The sequence below is a fragment of the Oncorhynchus nerka genome, linkage group LG22 (genome assembly GCF_034236695.1).
Source record: "Oncorhynchus nerka isolate Pitt River linkage group LG22, Oner_Uvic_2.0, whole genome shotgun sequence".
NCBI classification, from domain to species: Eukaryota; Metazoa; Chordata; class Actinopteri; order Salmoniformes; family Salmonidae; genus Oncorhynchus; species Oncorhynchus nerka.
The window spans coordinates 75375186-75388407 of NC_088417.1; the positions used below are offsets into that span (position 1 = coordinate 75375186).

Consider the following 13222-nt stretch of genomic DNA (forward strand, 5'->3'; position numbering starts at 1 on the left):
AAAAAAGACATCAGATGTCCAAGGAAAATATATAATGTTACCTGTGCTGCTGTTTGCATGGTTTCTACCCTTTTCCCACTCTGTTTAGACTACCAAATAACCCACAACACACCCAATTTGACAAGATTACATGTATTTCAGGTAACAAACTTTATGGTGATATCTAAATGAAAAGATTGAATCTAGTCCTCCTTTTCCTCTGTATTGGCAGGTCTATTCCTAAGTTTATGAAGAGGAGTAAGGTCCCTGACTACAGGGACAAACAGGTTTTTGGTGTTCCACCAATCATCAATGTCCAAAGGAGTGGGCAACCCCTACCCCAGAGCATCCAGCAGGCCATGCGCTACCTCCGCAGCCAATGTCTGGAAAAGGTAGTCACTCTCATCCCCTCAACGTGAACGTGTTCCCTCATGCTACAGTGTGTGTATAACCTTATGATTTTAGTATGTGTTCCGCTCCAGATATGGTATGTTACTGTATTTCTATTGTAGTGAGATTTCATGTACTTGGTGATACATTATATATGATAATGCATTGAAGTTTATGAATAATGCTAATACACCAATGACAGTATCAACTGTTTTTCACTCCTATTCCTGTCAAGGTTGGCATTTTCCGTAAGTCTGGGGTGAAGTCTCGGATCCAGACTCTGCGGCAGCTGAATGAAAATTCCCCAGACCACGTGAGGTACCAGGGCCAATCAGCCTACGATGTGGCCGACCTGCTGAAACAGTACTTCAGAGACCTGCCTGAGCCTGTCCTCACCACCAAGCTCACTGAAACCTTCCTGCAGATCTACCAATGTGAGTCAGTGGCTCTAAGTGTTCCCCTCTCATCCACTCTGGGAAGCTCTGAACCCCTGTGTCTGGTTTAAATTGCCCTTCAGCATACACTTATCAGATTGAAATCATTGACTAGATAAAATCTCCTTTGAGAAGTCAATCAACTAATTGATAGGCACAGTAATCATACTGTACTCTATGATGTCCTCCAGCTTGGATTGTACAGCTAGAGTTAGGGTTTATCAAGGTTTTACAAACATGGCATTAAGTTACTGTCTGTATTTGATGTCTGGTTATGATATACATGGAATGTCTATACTGCTATAATTACCAGGTGCATTCAAATGTCATCAGTTTCGTCCTCAGTATCATGCTAAGATCTTAAAACCAACATAGCAATTCACATTCAGATGTATCTGTCATGTGTGTTTCCCAGGTGTCCCGAAGGACATGCGTCTTCAGGCAGCCCAGGCTGCAGTCATCCTTCTGCCTGACGAGAACCGGGAGGTACTGCAGACCCTGCTCTACTTCCTCAGTGACATCGCCTCTGCCGAGGAGAACCAGATGACAGCTGGGAACCTGGCCGTGTGCCTGGCCCCCTCCATCCTACACCTCAACATCTCCAAGAAAGAGGGCACCTCCCCCAGGTATGTACTGGTATTCGTGTTTCTGTGTATGTTTTCATCATGGCATGTTTTGATTTGTTTTGGCATGTGTTGCCTGGCACTTAGGGGCAGATTCAGACTTAGGACAGTTACACTTTTCCTAGACATGCCTTTCCTATGCACTTCTCAGTAGTTGGTATTCAGACTTACCTATTGCAGGCGCAAAATGCGCTCTACAGGTGTGGCTACCTTGCTCACACTAAATAACTGTAAATCAACTCTCTGAAAACCCTCCCACTTGCTGGCCAACAGTTTTTCTCGTGGAGTTTTCATTCAATAGGGTTTTCAGTAAATTGATCTTAAGCCATCCCTTTAATCGGGTTTTCAGTAAAGTGATCTTAAGCCATCCCTTTAAATATGGTGCAGCTTTAATAAGAATTCTGTAGACAAACTCACTAGAATACATAGAGAGAACAAATTCTGAACATATGGATCGATGAAAGAAAGTGGTCTAAATACAGTATCAAATCAAATTTCACATCAAATCAAATGTATATATATAGCCCTTCTTAGATCAGCTGATATCTCAAAGTGCTGTACAGAAACCCAGCCTAAAACCCCAAACAGCAAGCAATGCAGGGGTAGAAGCACGGTGGCTAGGAAAAACTCCCTAGAAAGGCCAAAACCTCGAGAGGAACCAGGCTATGAGGGGTGGCCAGTCCTCTTCTGGCTGTGCCGGGTGGAGATTATGACAGAACATGGCCAAGATTTTCAAATGTTCATAAATGACCAGCATGGTCAAATAATAATAATCACAGTAGTTGTCTCTAGAGAGTTGAAAACAGCAGGTTTGGGACAGGTAGCACGTCCAGTGAACAGGTCAGAGTTCCATAGCTGCAAGCAGAACAGTTGAAACTGGAGCAGCAGCACGGCCAGGTGGACTGGGGACAGCAAGGAGTCATCATGACAGGTAGTACTGAGGCATGGTCCTAGGGCTCAGGTCCTCCGAGAGAGAGAATTAGAGAAAGCATACTTAAATTCACACAGGACATTGGATAAGACAGGAGAAATACTCCAGATATAACAGACTGACCTTAGCCCCCCGACACAAACTACTGCAACATAAATACTTGGGGCTGAGACAGGAGGGGTCAGGAGACACTGTACCATATGTGTTATTTCATAGTTTTGATGTCATCACTATTATTCTACATTGTAGAAAATAGTAAAAATAAAGAAAAACCCTGGAATGAGTAGGTGTTTTCCAAACTTTTGACTGATACCATGTATGCATATTCATCTCTGTTTCAGCACTAACTGGTAGATATAGAAATACACTGATCTTGTAGATTATTTTGACACATTTTTGGGTTAGGAAAGTATGTAAGTATGAATCATAAAAAACAGGTTTGGAGAGCCTTTATGGAAAAAATATATTGAGGAATAACAATAGTGGTTTGATTCATCCTGAAAGTTGCCATATTCAAGTTCAATCCATATAATGTTGGAAGTCGGGAAAAAGTGGACAAGAGGGGTTAAACATAAATCTACCCTAATCCTCACTAATCATTGAACTGTATGACAACGGTCCAGTCGTCGTGAATCATGCGCCAGGCTCCAGGTTTAAACTGCTAAAAGTGGTCTGAGTTCCATAATTATTCAAATGCACTACATACAGTATGTCCCAAATGATTGCACGTTAGCCTAATATGATCCACTATTGCTAGCGACCATCAGGAACAATCTACACTGATGTGACAGAGGAAAGAAAAACGGAATGGAATAAATTGATGCAAAACATTGGCTACAAATTGTAGGAAACTAACACTAAAGTGACACTAGACAGTAATAAATGTACACTGAGTATACCAAACATTAGGAACACCTTCCTAATATTGAGTTGCACCCCCGATATGCCCTCAGACCAACCTCAATTCGTCAGGGCATGGACTCTACGAGGTGCCGAAAGCATACCACAGGGATACGGGCCCATGTTGACTCCTTTGCTTCCCACAGTTGTGTCAAGTTGGTTGGATGTCCTTTGGGTGGTGGACCATTCACGATACACGCAGGAAACTGTTGAGTGTGAAAAACCTAGCAGCGTTGCGGTACACAAACTGGTGCGACTGGCACCTACTACCATACCCTTTTCAAAGGCACTTACATTTTTTGTCTTGCCCATCCATGTCTCAGTTGTCTCAAGGCTTAAACATTTTTTTTTTACCTGTTTCCTCCCCTTTATCTTCACTGATTGAAGTGGATTTAATAAGTGACATCAATAAAGGATCATAGCTTTCCTCACACGTAAAGGTGGTAGAATTTTTAGGGAATTAAGTCAAGGTCAGAATACGGTGTATCTGTAGACACCAGTGGCAGTCGGTGCCGTTTAAGATGAAGGAGCATGGCCTTATTTTTGTTGCAGCATATTGTATGACTGTCATTCATATTCCATTCACCCAGCACAATGTAACATCGATAGGCTTGGGCTACTACATGAAAATGTCCTGTACCCATCATGAGGTTGCTTCAACCTAGCTTGTGAATGAAAGTTTACAATGTATGTGCACAGGTTGAGAGACTTTTGAGTAGTCAAGGTGACAGACAGTGACACATTCAATACCGCCTTGCACACTCTTGCCTGCATCTACTGTAGCTGATCTAGGGTGTGATCATCAGTCCAACAGTTGTAAATGAGAACTATTATTGGACAAATTCAGTTATGTTCATTCCCATTTCGTTACGTTTGTTTCCATTTAAGAAGAGTTTTTCAACAGAATCTGCAGAATGAATACACCACAATCACACGCGAACAGTTCACTTTCATAGCAGCCACATAAAAACAGCATGAACATTTTGCTCATGTCTATATAATTTCTTCTCGCAACTATCTACACGCTCTCCTCCTTTCACCTCTTCCCTTCGCTTGTAGACTTCAGAGAACAACACATCAGCTGTCTGTGACCAGGCAAATAAAACTTCCCATGACAGCAAAATGCTATACACAGCTTACATCGTTGTCAAGTCATAGTCAACTAGAACTGACGTGTTAGTAAACCCACTACAATCATGCAGTACAGTGTAAAGTCAAAAAATGGTTTAGCAGTTACACAGGTGGCAAGAAATTAATTAAACCAAAAGCTTGCATTGACTTGGAAGAGTTCCAGTGTTGGATAGCCATAGCCAGCTGGCTAATATAGCATCCCTCTCTGTTTGAGCCTGGTGTACACTAAACTTGCTAGCTGCATTGGCTAGCTAATTGAACATTTTTAAAAAATACAACCAAATACAGCTAGCTCTCTCTCTCTTGCTTCTCCTAAATTTTGGAAGAAATGAATTTGTGCAAAACTGTTCAACTTTTGTCTTTCTCTCTCTTTGACTCAACTACTCACCACATGTCATGCACTGCAGTGCTAGCTAGCTGTAGCTTTCAGTACTAGATTAATTCAGATATTAATTCTCTGATCCTTTGATTGGGTGGACAACATGTCAGTTCATGCTGCAAGAGGTCTGATAGGTTGGAGGACATCCTCCGGAAGTTGTCATAATTACTGTGTATATCATGTTTCAGGTAAGACCCAAATGCAGACTGTGTTGAAGTAACAGTGTTTATTACAGTAACAGGGGCAGGCAAACGACAGGTCAAGGCAGGCAGGGGTCGATAATCCAGAGAATGGGCAAAGGCACAGGATGGCAGTCAGGCAGGCTCAGGTTAGGCAGAGGTCGGTAATCCAGAGAATGGGCAAAGGCACAGGACGGCAGGCAGGGTCAGGGGCAGGCAGCGTGGTCAGGCAGGCGGGCTCAGAGTCAGGACAGGCAAAGGTCAAAACCAGGAGAGAGAGAAAAAGAGAGACTGGGGAAAAGCATGCAAATACAGTATGTCTTGACAATTAACTCAGTGTACAGCACCAAGTTCCTGACATCTATCACCACTTTCACTGTAAATTCAAATCCCTCAGAGAGTGATAATTTTTCCTTCTAAATTTTGATTTTCAATTGCAGTCATCACCTTGAAATTAAGATTAAGAATGATAATAATCATACAGTATCATAATACATATATTGCATAGATGTGTATTCCTAAATGTATGCCTATATATTTTTATATGCATTTTTTGACTTCAGGACCAACAGTGGAGGGACATTTCCTTAAATCTTTTTACCCTAAATGGGTTTTGAACTCAACAACTGTCTTATGGTAGTTGGGTGAAAAAATGCTAACACTTGACAAGACTACCATCGTCTTTGATTTCGTTTTACGATGGATGTAGCTACAGTGGGGAGAACAAGTATTTGAAACACTGCCGATTTTGCAGGTTTTCCTACTTACAAAGCATGTAGAGGTCTGTAATTTTTTATCATAGGTACACTTCAACTGTGAGAGACGGAATCTAAAACAAAAATCCAGAAAATCACATTGTATGATTTTTAAGTAATTCATTTGCATTTTATTGCATGACGTAAGTATTTGATCACCTACCAACCAGTAAGAATTCCGGCTCACACACCTGTTAGTTTTTCTTTAAGAAGCCCTCCTGTTCTCCACCTGTATTAACTGCACCTGTTTGAACTCGTTACCTGTATAAATGACACCTGTCCACACACTCAATCAAACAGACTCCAACCTCTCCACAATGGCCAAGACCAGAGAGTTGTGTAAGGACATCAGGGATAGAATTGTAGACCTGCACAAGGCTGGGATGGGCTACAGGACAATAGGCAAGCAGCTTGGTGAGAGGGCAACAACTGTTGGCGCAATTATTAGAAAATGGAAGAAGTTCAAGATGACGGTCAATCACCCTTGGTCTGGGGCTCCATGTAAGATCTCACCCCGTGGGGCATCAATGATCATGAGGATGGTGAGGGATCAGCCCAGAACTACACGGCAGGACCTGGTCAATGACTTGAAGAGAGCTGGGACCACAGTCTCAAAGAAAACCATTAGTAACACACTACACCGTCATGGATTAAAATCCTGCAGTGCACGCAAGGTCCCCCTGCTCAAGCCAGCGCGTGTCCAGGCCCGTCTGAAGTTTGCCAATGACCATCTGGATGATCCAGAGGAGGAATGAGAGGAGGTCATGTGGTCTGATGAGACAAAAATAGAGCTTTTTGGTCTAAACTCCACTCGCCGTGTTTGGAGGAAGAAGAAGGATGAGTACAACCCCAAGAACACCATCCCAACCGTGAAGCATGGAGGTGGAAACATCATTCTTTGGGGGTGCTTTTCTGCAAAGGGGACAGGACGACTGCACTGTATTGATGGGAGGATGGACGGGGCCATGTATCGCGAGATCTTGGCCAACAACCTCCTTCCCTCAGTAAGAGCATTGAAGATGGCTGGGTCTTCCAGCATGATAACGACCCGAAACACACAGCCAGGGCAACTAAGGAGTGGCTCCGTAAGAAGCATCTCAAGGTCCTGGAGTGGCCTAGCCAGTCTCCAGACCTGAACCCAATAGGAAATCTTTGGAGGGAGCTGAAAGTCCGTATTGCCCAGCAGCAGCCCCGAAACCTCAAGGATCTGGAGAAGGTCTGTATGAAGGAGTGGGCCAAAATCCCTGCTGCAGTGTGTGCAAACCTGGTCAAGAACTACAGGAAACATATGATCTCTGTAATTGCAAACAAAGGTTTCTGTACCAAATATTAAGTTCTGCTTTTCTGATGTATCAAATACTTATGTCATGCAATAAAATGCAAATTAATTACTTAAAAATCATACAATGTGATGTTCTGGATTTTTGTTTTAGCTTCCGTCTCTCACAGTTGAAGTGTACCTATGATAAAAATTACAGACATCTACATGCTTTGTAAGTAGGAAAACCTGCAAAATCGGCAGTGTATCAAATACTTGTTCTCCCCACTGTACGTATAATCCTTGTAGATGTTATTTTTTTGTAAAAGCACATAGATGTGTACGAAACAGTAAGCAAAAACATGGAATTCTGTCATATATCCAGAAATGTTTCTTACAGACTTTTGAATTTTGTGTAACATAATTAGCATTGTCAATGAAGCATCATAGAAAATTAGGGCTGCCAAACAGTTAACATAATTAATCGAGTTAATGATGATATGATATTATGGTTTGTTTCCATATGACTGGTTTCACATTCATCTCTGGGGATCATCTAAAACAATTGCTATGTGTATTTAGAATCCCCTTCTCCAAACGGATTACTCATTTACCTAGCTCTTATCAATAGCTCATCAATTTGAATGTTTTTCATGGCATTTTCACCATAAACAACACAAAAGTCACTGTAACATACATCTATTAATGCTCCCAATGTTTAAGTAGGCCTATTTCCTCTGATCAATGTTCTTGAAGTTAAACACTTGCGTGCGTGCAAGCACACACACACACACACTACGTCCAACCGGCCTCACAACTGCAGACCACATGTAACCACACCAGCCCAGGACCTCCACATCCAGCTTCTTCACCTGCGGGATTGTCTTAGAACAGCCACCTCGAAAACTGATGAGTATTTCTGCCTGTAATAAAGCCCTTTTGTGGGGAAAAACTCAATCTGATTGGCTGGGCATTGCTGTTTTTCCCCATTGCTGCGCCCCTGGACAGTCAAGTGAAATCCATAGATTAGGGCCTAATGAATTTATTTGAATTGACTTATTTCCTTATATATACTGTAACTCAGTCAAATTGTTTAAATTGTTGCATGTCGCATTTATATTCTTGTTCGGAATGTTATGAATTCCATAGAAGATATTAACAACAGACCAGCCAGGTCTGAGTTCATGTAAAATATAATAGCTACAGCTTTTAGATCTAGCCTTGGCTACTTATCCATGTTCTTCAACTTGAACTAGTCACAAGCTGCTACTTCTACAATTGGGATAATTTGGTAAATCTTTTGATCTGAGAACTAAAAGTTTTTCTTCAAAATTTGCACTCATCGGGAACCAAAATAGACTAACAGCACTACCTGAAAAGGTATCTATCACTGCCTAAAGGTTTCCACTAGTCACCTAACGGTTTCCACTAGTTAGTCAAAATTGGCTATATCAAGAGAGAAAAATGGGGGGGAAAAAACGTGCTTTTTGGTCTTAATTTAAGGTTAGGCATAAGGTCAACAGTGTGGTTAAGGTTAGGGTTATATGTAAAATCTGTTTAGAAGATAAATGGTTTTTAAAATGGGGCTTCTGACTTTGTGGCTGTGGTAACTACTGACGACCCCTCTAACGCCGAGAAAGCCCAGATTCAAACTCACCAGCTCTGCAACCGTTATAATGCCAAAATACGTTATTTGATCACCAAAGGTTAATTCATTATTTAGTTACCAACGAACGTATTTGACATTATAAAGCTTGCAGAGCAGGTGAAGAGGAGTTTGAATCTGAGATTGTGGCGCGTTAGAGAAGGCGTTCTGGGCATTCGAGAAGTCTACTAAGATACGTTTAGCGCTACCGAGCCTGTCATGTGCTGTGTTTAAAAGGGTCCGTGCGGAAACACGTGCGCTTAAAAGGGTCAGTGCCACCCGCCCCCCCCCCCAAGGGCAACATCCTCATGCTTGTGTGACACTTTTGATATTCTGGATTTCCCCCGATTGTGTGATTAAAATGTGGGTAAAAATTGAAATAAAACTATTATCAGATTTTTTTCAGGGACAAATGACACTGTCTACCGCTGTACTAGCTAGCTACCACTGTTGCCCCCAGCTCCTGTGTACCGGAGTCCTTTTTGCTAGCTAGATAGCTAGAACAGTGTCGCCCCGCCTGCTTTGTAACGGAGACCTCCTACTAGCTTGCTAACCCATAGTGTCTTTCGCTCCTGCCTGCCGAACATCTGCCCTCGCCGTCTTTACCAGAACTGCAGGAATACAGTGCCAGAAAGGCGAAAGCGATGAACACTGCCTACTGGTTTACTAGCTAGAGAGCTACCTCTTCTTCTGTGGGGTTTATCGGCAGTTGGCATCCAACGTTATAGTCCAATCCACCACCTACCCCTGTGCACCGGAGTCTTAGCTTAAAAATTGACCAATAAAAGTGTAAAGAGGGGTTCCTGCAGATGCAGAAATGCCCACATGCAGGAACGCCCTGGTTTGCGGGCCGCAGTTACACCCTTCTCATCAATGGCATCCCAAAAAATCCGCCATTAAAAATGTTGCGTGTTATTAACGCGTTAACTTTGACAGCCCTATTCAAAATATATCGGCACACTCCAGCACATGCCACTTATCAAGACCATTGGTAACAAACTATTCCAAGCAGTTGGATGGTTTAGCATTCTCCCCCTGGTGGCCAAATTGACCTTTAACAAATGCAATCGATGATGGCTCTACCGTTTAAAGTATATGATAGGTTAATTCATTATTTAGTTACCAGATTTAATTATCCGCTCAGCATCGTGGCTAATTGTGCCAGGTTTTCCTATGAGAAAAGCTAGCAGCTACCTATTTAAGTCCAATGGCTTAAACCAATGGTTTTAGCAAAAGCGTTGGACCAGTGGTTTTCCTCTGGGCTAAAGAAATGTACGAACTGCTGCATATTAACATCCTCATGGATGTATCATGTCAAAATAAAGCCCAAACAAAACTACAGAGGACTGACAGTGTTAGACCATTTCATTTCCTCTTGACTATTTCCTCATCGAAATGCTGCATACGAACAACATTGTACTGCTGTTGAACTCAAAGCTGAGAGAACGATTGTGATGTGTGTTGACTATGTTCCACCCTTGTGGAAGATTAATCCACCGAAGGGGGGCAGGGGGAAAACCGGACCACAAGGACCTGAGTGAGAACATGGCTGCCACTCAAGGACTCAGCCACATGATTGTGGAGTGCAAGAAATTATTCCAGGTATTATACATAATATATGCACAGTCCTTGATGTAAAACAATCTCTTTTCTGAATAAGATGATCCCTCAGAACAATCAATCTGTAACGAAACACCACCCACATGCATTGACTATTTATTGTCCAAAAAATGTGAGCCATTTGAAGAGTGGTTTATTTTTTAGAAAGCATTTATTTAAGAATAAATGAAATAGACATGGTTTCACAGTTTACAGTGTATAGAGTAAATGCCATGTCGGATATGAACTTGATGTACATTCACAGAGGAATTCAGTAGGCTGCTCTATATGCACTGTACATGACAACTGCTATGTATGTATTTTTATTAATAAAAAAAGAACCCAGTTGACCTCTAATTTGGTGCGACAGATCCCTCATGAGATGATGCTGCAGTCGCGGAACTCCTATGTCGCAGCAGATGCCCAGCCACTCCCTCTCCACGGCTTGGGCCTGAACATGAAGGGCGAGCCTGTGGATTACAGAGCCTACCTGGAGGATAATATCCAGGCTCTACTGAGGGAGTCCACAGAGAAGAGCAAAGGATGGCACAGTGCCCTGGGCCCAGAAAACACAGAGCTGACATACAAGAAGGTACTGCTCAGTGACACTGCTGCATACTGATACTATGCTGTCTGTTATCAAACAAAACCAGAATGTACTGCTCAATAACATACTAGTGCAGAGGTCGGCAACAGACAGTAAGCCAAAACCGGCCTGCAAGTAATTTTTTTGGCCTCCAAAATTTGTAGCTATGATTTTAGTTTTTGGTCAACATTTATTTTTCTTTAGGAAGTCTGTTCCCAAATATTCCCACAAAAAAAGAGACATATGTGATCATGTTTCAATGTAATCAAGGTATGAAATTATTGTTATTTTCAAATACAATCTCTCTTTGGGCTTAGTTGTTGTCAATTTGCAGTGTACAAATTTTATAATTTACCCCCCAGACCATTTGCTCCGACAACAATCAGTCCGCGGCTCTAGTTGCCTCCCCTTGCACTAGTGCATACTAATGTTAGTGTTGTCTGCATTCAATCACAGGTCCATGTTTGTCAATGTTGTTATATTGAAGATACATTTTGCTTTGATGTTGCCCTGCATTGTCACAACAGTATGGCCTTCAATCATTGTATGATTGGAAAAGGTTAAATTCCCTTTTTTCCCTTAAGCCTCCATGGATAATTGAATTTACCATTTGGCATAGCTTCTTTGGCTGTTAGAATGAAGTAAATTCTGTCCATTTGAAGAGTAATGGCATGTTAGCTCGCTTGTTAAAGCTACAGTATACTTTTCAGTCCTGAGCCACAATCTCACAATCCATTTGTTCTATTCAGGTAGGGGACGGCCATCCCATCCGTCTTTGGAAAGTGACCACCGAGATCGAGGCCCCGCCCCAGACAGTGTTGCAGAGAGTTCTGCGTGAGCGCCACCTGTGGGATGATGACCTGCTCCACAGCCGTGTAATCGAGGCTCTTGAGAACAACACAGAGGTGTATCACTATGTGACAGACAGCATGGCACCTCATCCCCGCAGGGACTTCGTAGTGCTTAGGTACGCATGGAGGACGAGATTAGCTCATCAATAATTGTCTGTCTTGCCTGGGGCTCTATCCAAGGCTTCATTTGGAGACATGGGTGGAAGGGCAGAGTGGCCAGAAGCCGATCATACATATGTCTGCCCTTTTCGCAGGGGTAGTCAAGTTGTCAGTTCAGTAAGGTGCGGTGTTAAAGGCCCAGTGCAGTCAAAAATGGTTGGAATAATACTGTGAAATTGTGAAAATTAGTGTAAGATCTGTTGAAAAGACTGCTTGACACTTCTGCCGGTTTTGTTGGGATGGAGTTTTGGCCTTCCATGGGGATATCACTATGTTGTAAAATAGTTAATACACCAAAAGGAAAGAGAGTTCCAAACCTCTCTGCCAATAACAGCAAATGTTTTGTTTTGCCTTTCCCACTCAGACCACTCCTAGAGAGTTCATGGCATTTTCACCATAAACAACACAAAAGTCACAGTAACATACAGCTATTAATGCTCCCAATGTTTAAGTAGGCCTACTTCCTCTGATCAATGTTCTTGAAGTTAAACACTTGTGTGCACACACGCGCACACACATTCTCAAGTACTGTTAAAGTTTCAGGCATTCTAAATGAGTGTTCTCCTAATTTCTGATTGGAGGGTTGACTATAAGAAAAAATAACTGTCTCTTGTTTGAGAAATTGCCCTTTGCTAAGAATCTATTTAGTTTATTTTATTACAATTTTAACTGAAAACAATCACAGTAAGGTACTTAATTGTAACCAAGAAATGATTTCATATTGAGATGAAAACTGCTGCATTGGACCTTTACGTCTTGCCTCAGGCTGTTGATTTAAACCAAAGATGACAGTAATGACCCTTGCTGTATTTTTCTCCTGCTTAGGCGGTGGTGTAGTGACCTTCCTCAGGGCCTGTGTCTGCTAGTGTCCTCCTCTGTGGACCATGACAATGTGCACCTGGAGGCAGGGCTACGGGCAGTGCTGCTCACCTCACGGGTCCTGATTGAGCCCTCAGGGATGGGCCGGTCCAGGCTGACGCATTACTGCAGAGCAGACGTCAGGTAGGGATCCAGCTTCTCATCTATGCATTCATTTCCATTGGACTGGACTCATGTATTTCAATGATGATTTAAATGGCTAATTGATTAACTGCCTATGAACATAGTCTGTACATAGTTCATCTGTAAATAGACCACCCAATCTACCTACCTCATCCTCATATTGTTTTTATTTACTTTTCTGCTCTTTTGCACAACAGTATCTCTACTTGCACATCATCATCTACTCATTTATCACTCCAGTGTTAATCTGCTAAATTGTAATTACTTCGCTACTATGGCCTATTTATTGCCTACCTCCTCACGCCATTTGCACACACTGTATATAGACTTTAGTTTTTGCTATTGTGTTATTGACTGTACGCTTGTTTATTCCATGTGTAACTCTGTGTTGTTGTTTCTGTCACACTGCTTTGCTTTATCT

General features: G+C 42.2%; 1 protein-coding gene across 3 annotated transcripts in view; it reads left to right on the forward strand.

The window, feature by feature from the left end:
- stard8 (StAR related lipid transfer domain containing 8) overlaps positions 1–13222 on the forward strand; it is a 50459-nt gene that overhangs the window by 34308 nt on the left and 2929 nt on the right. For all 3 annotated transcript variants that reach the window (XM_029628075.2, XM_029628076.1, XM_029628077.2), the window contains 7 exons: positions 212–371; positions 605–803; positions 1219–1429; positions 10092–10206; positions 10574–10795; positions 11539–11756; positions 12625–12801. In XM_029628075.2, coding sequence (XP_029483935.1) covers positions 212–371; positions 605–803; positions 1219–1429; positions 10092–10206; positions 10574–10795; positions 11539–11756; positions 12625–12801 — 1302 coding nt within the window. The remainder of the gene's footprint in view (positions 1–211; positions 372–604; positions 804–1218; positions 1430–10091; positions 10207–10573; positions 10796–11538; positions 11757–12624; positions 12802–13222) is intronic.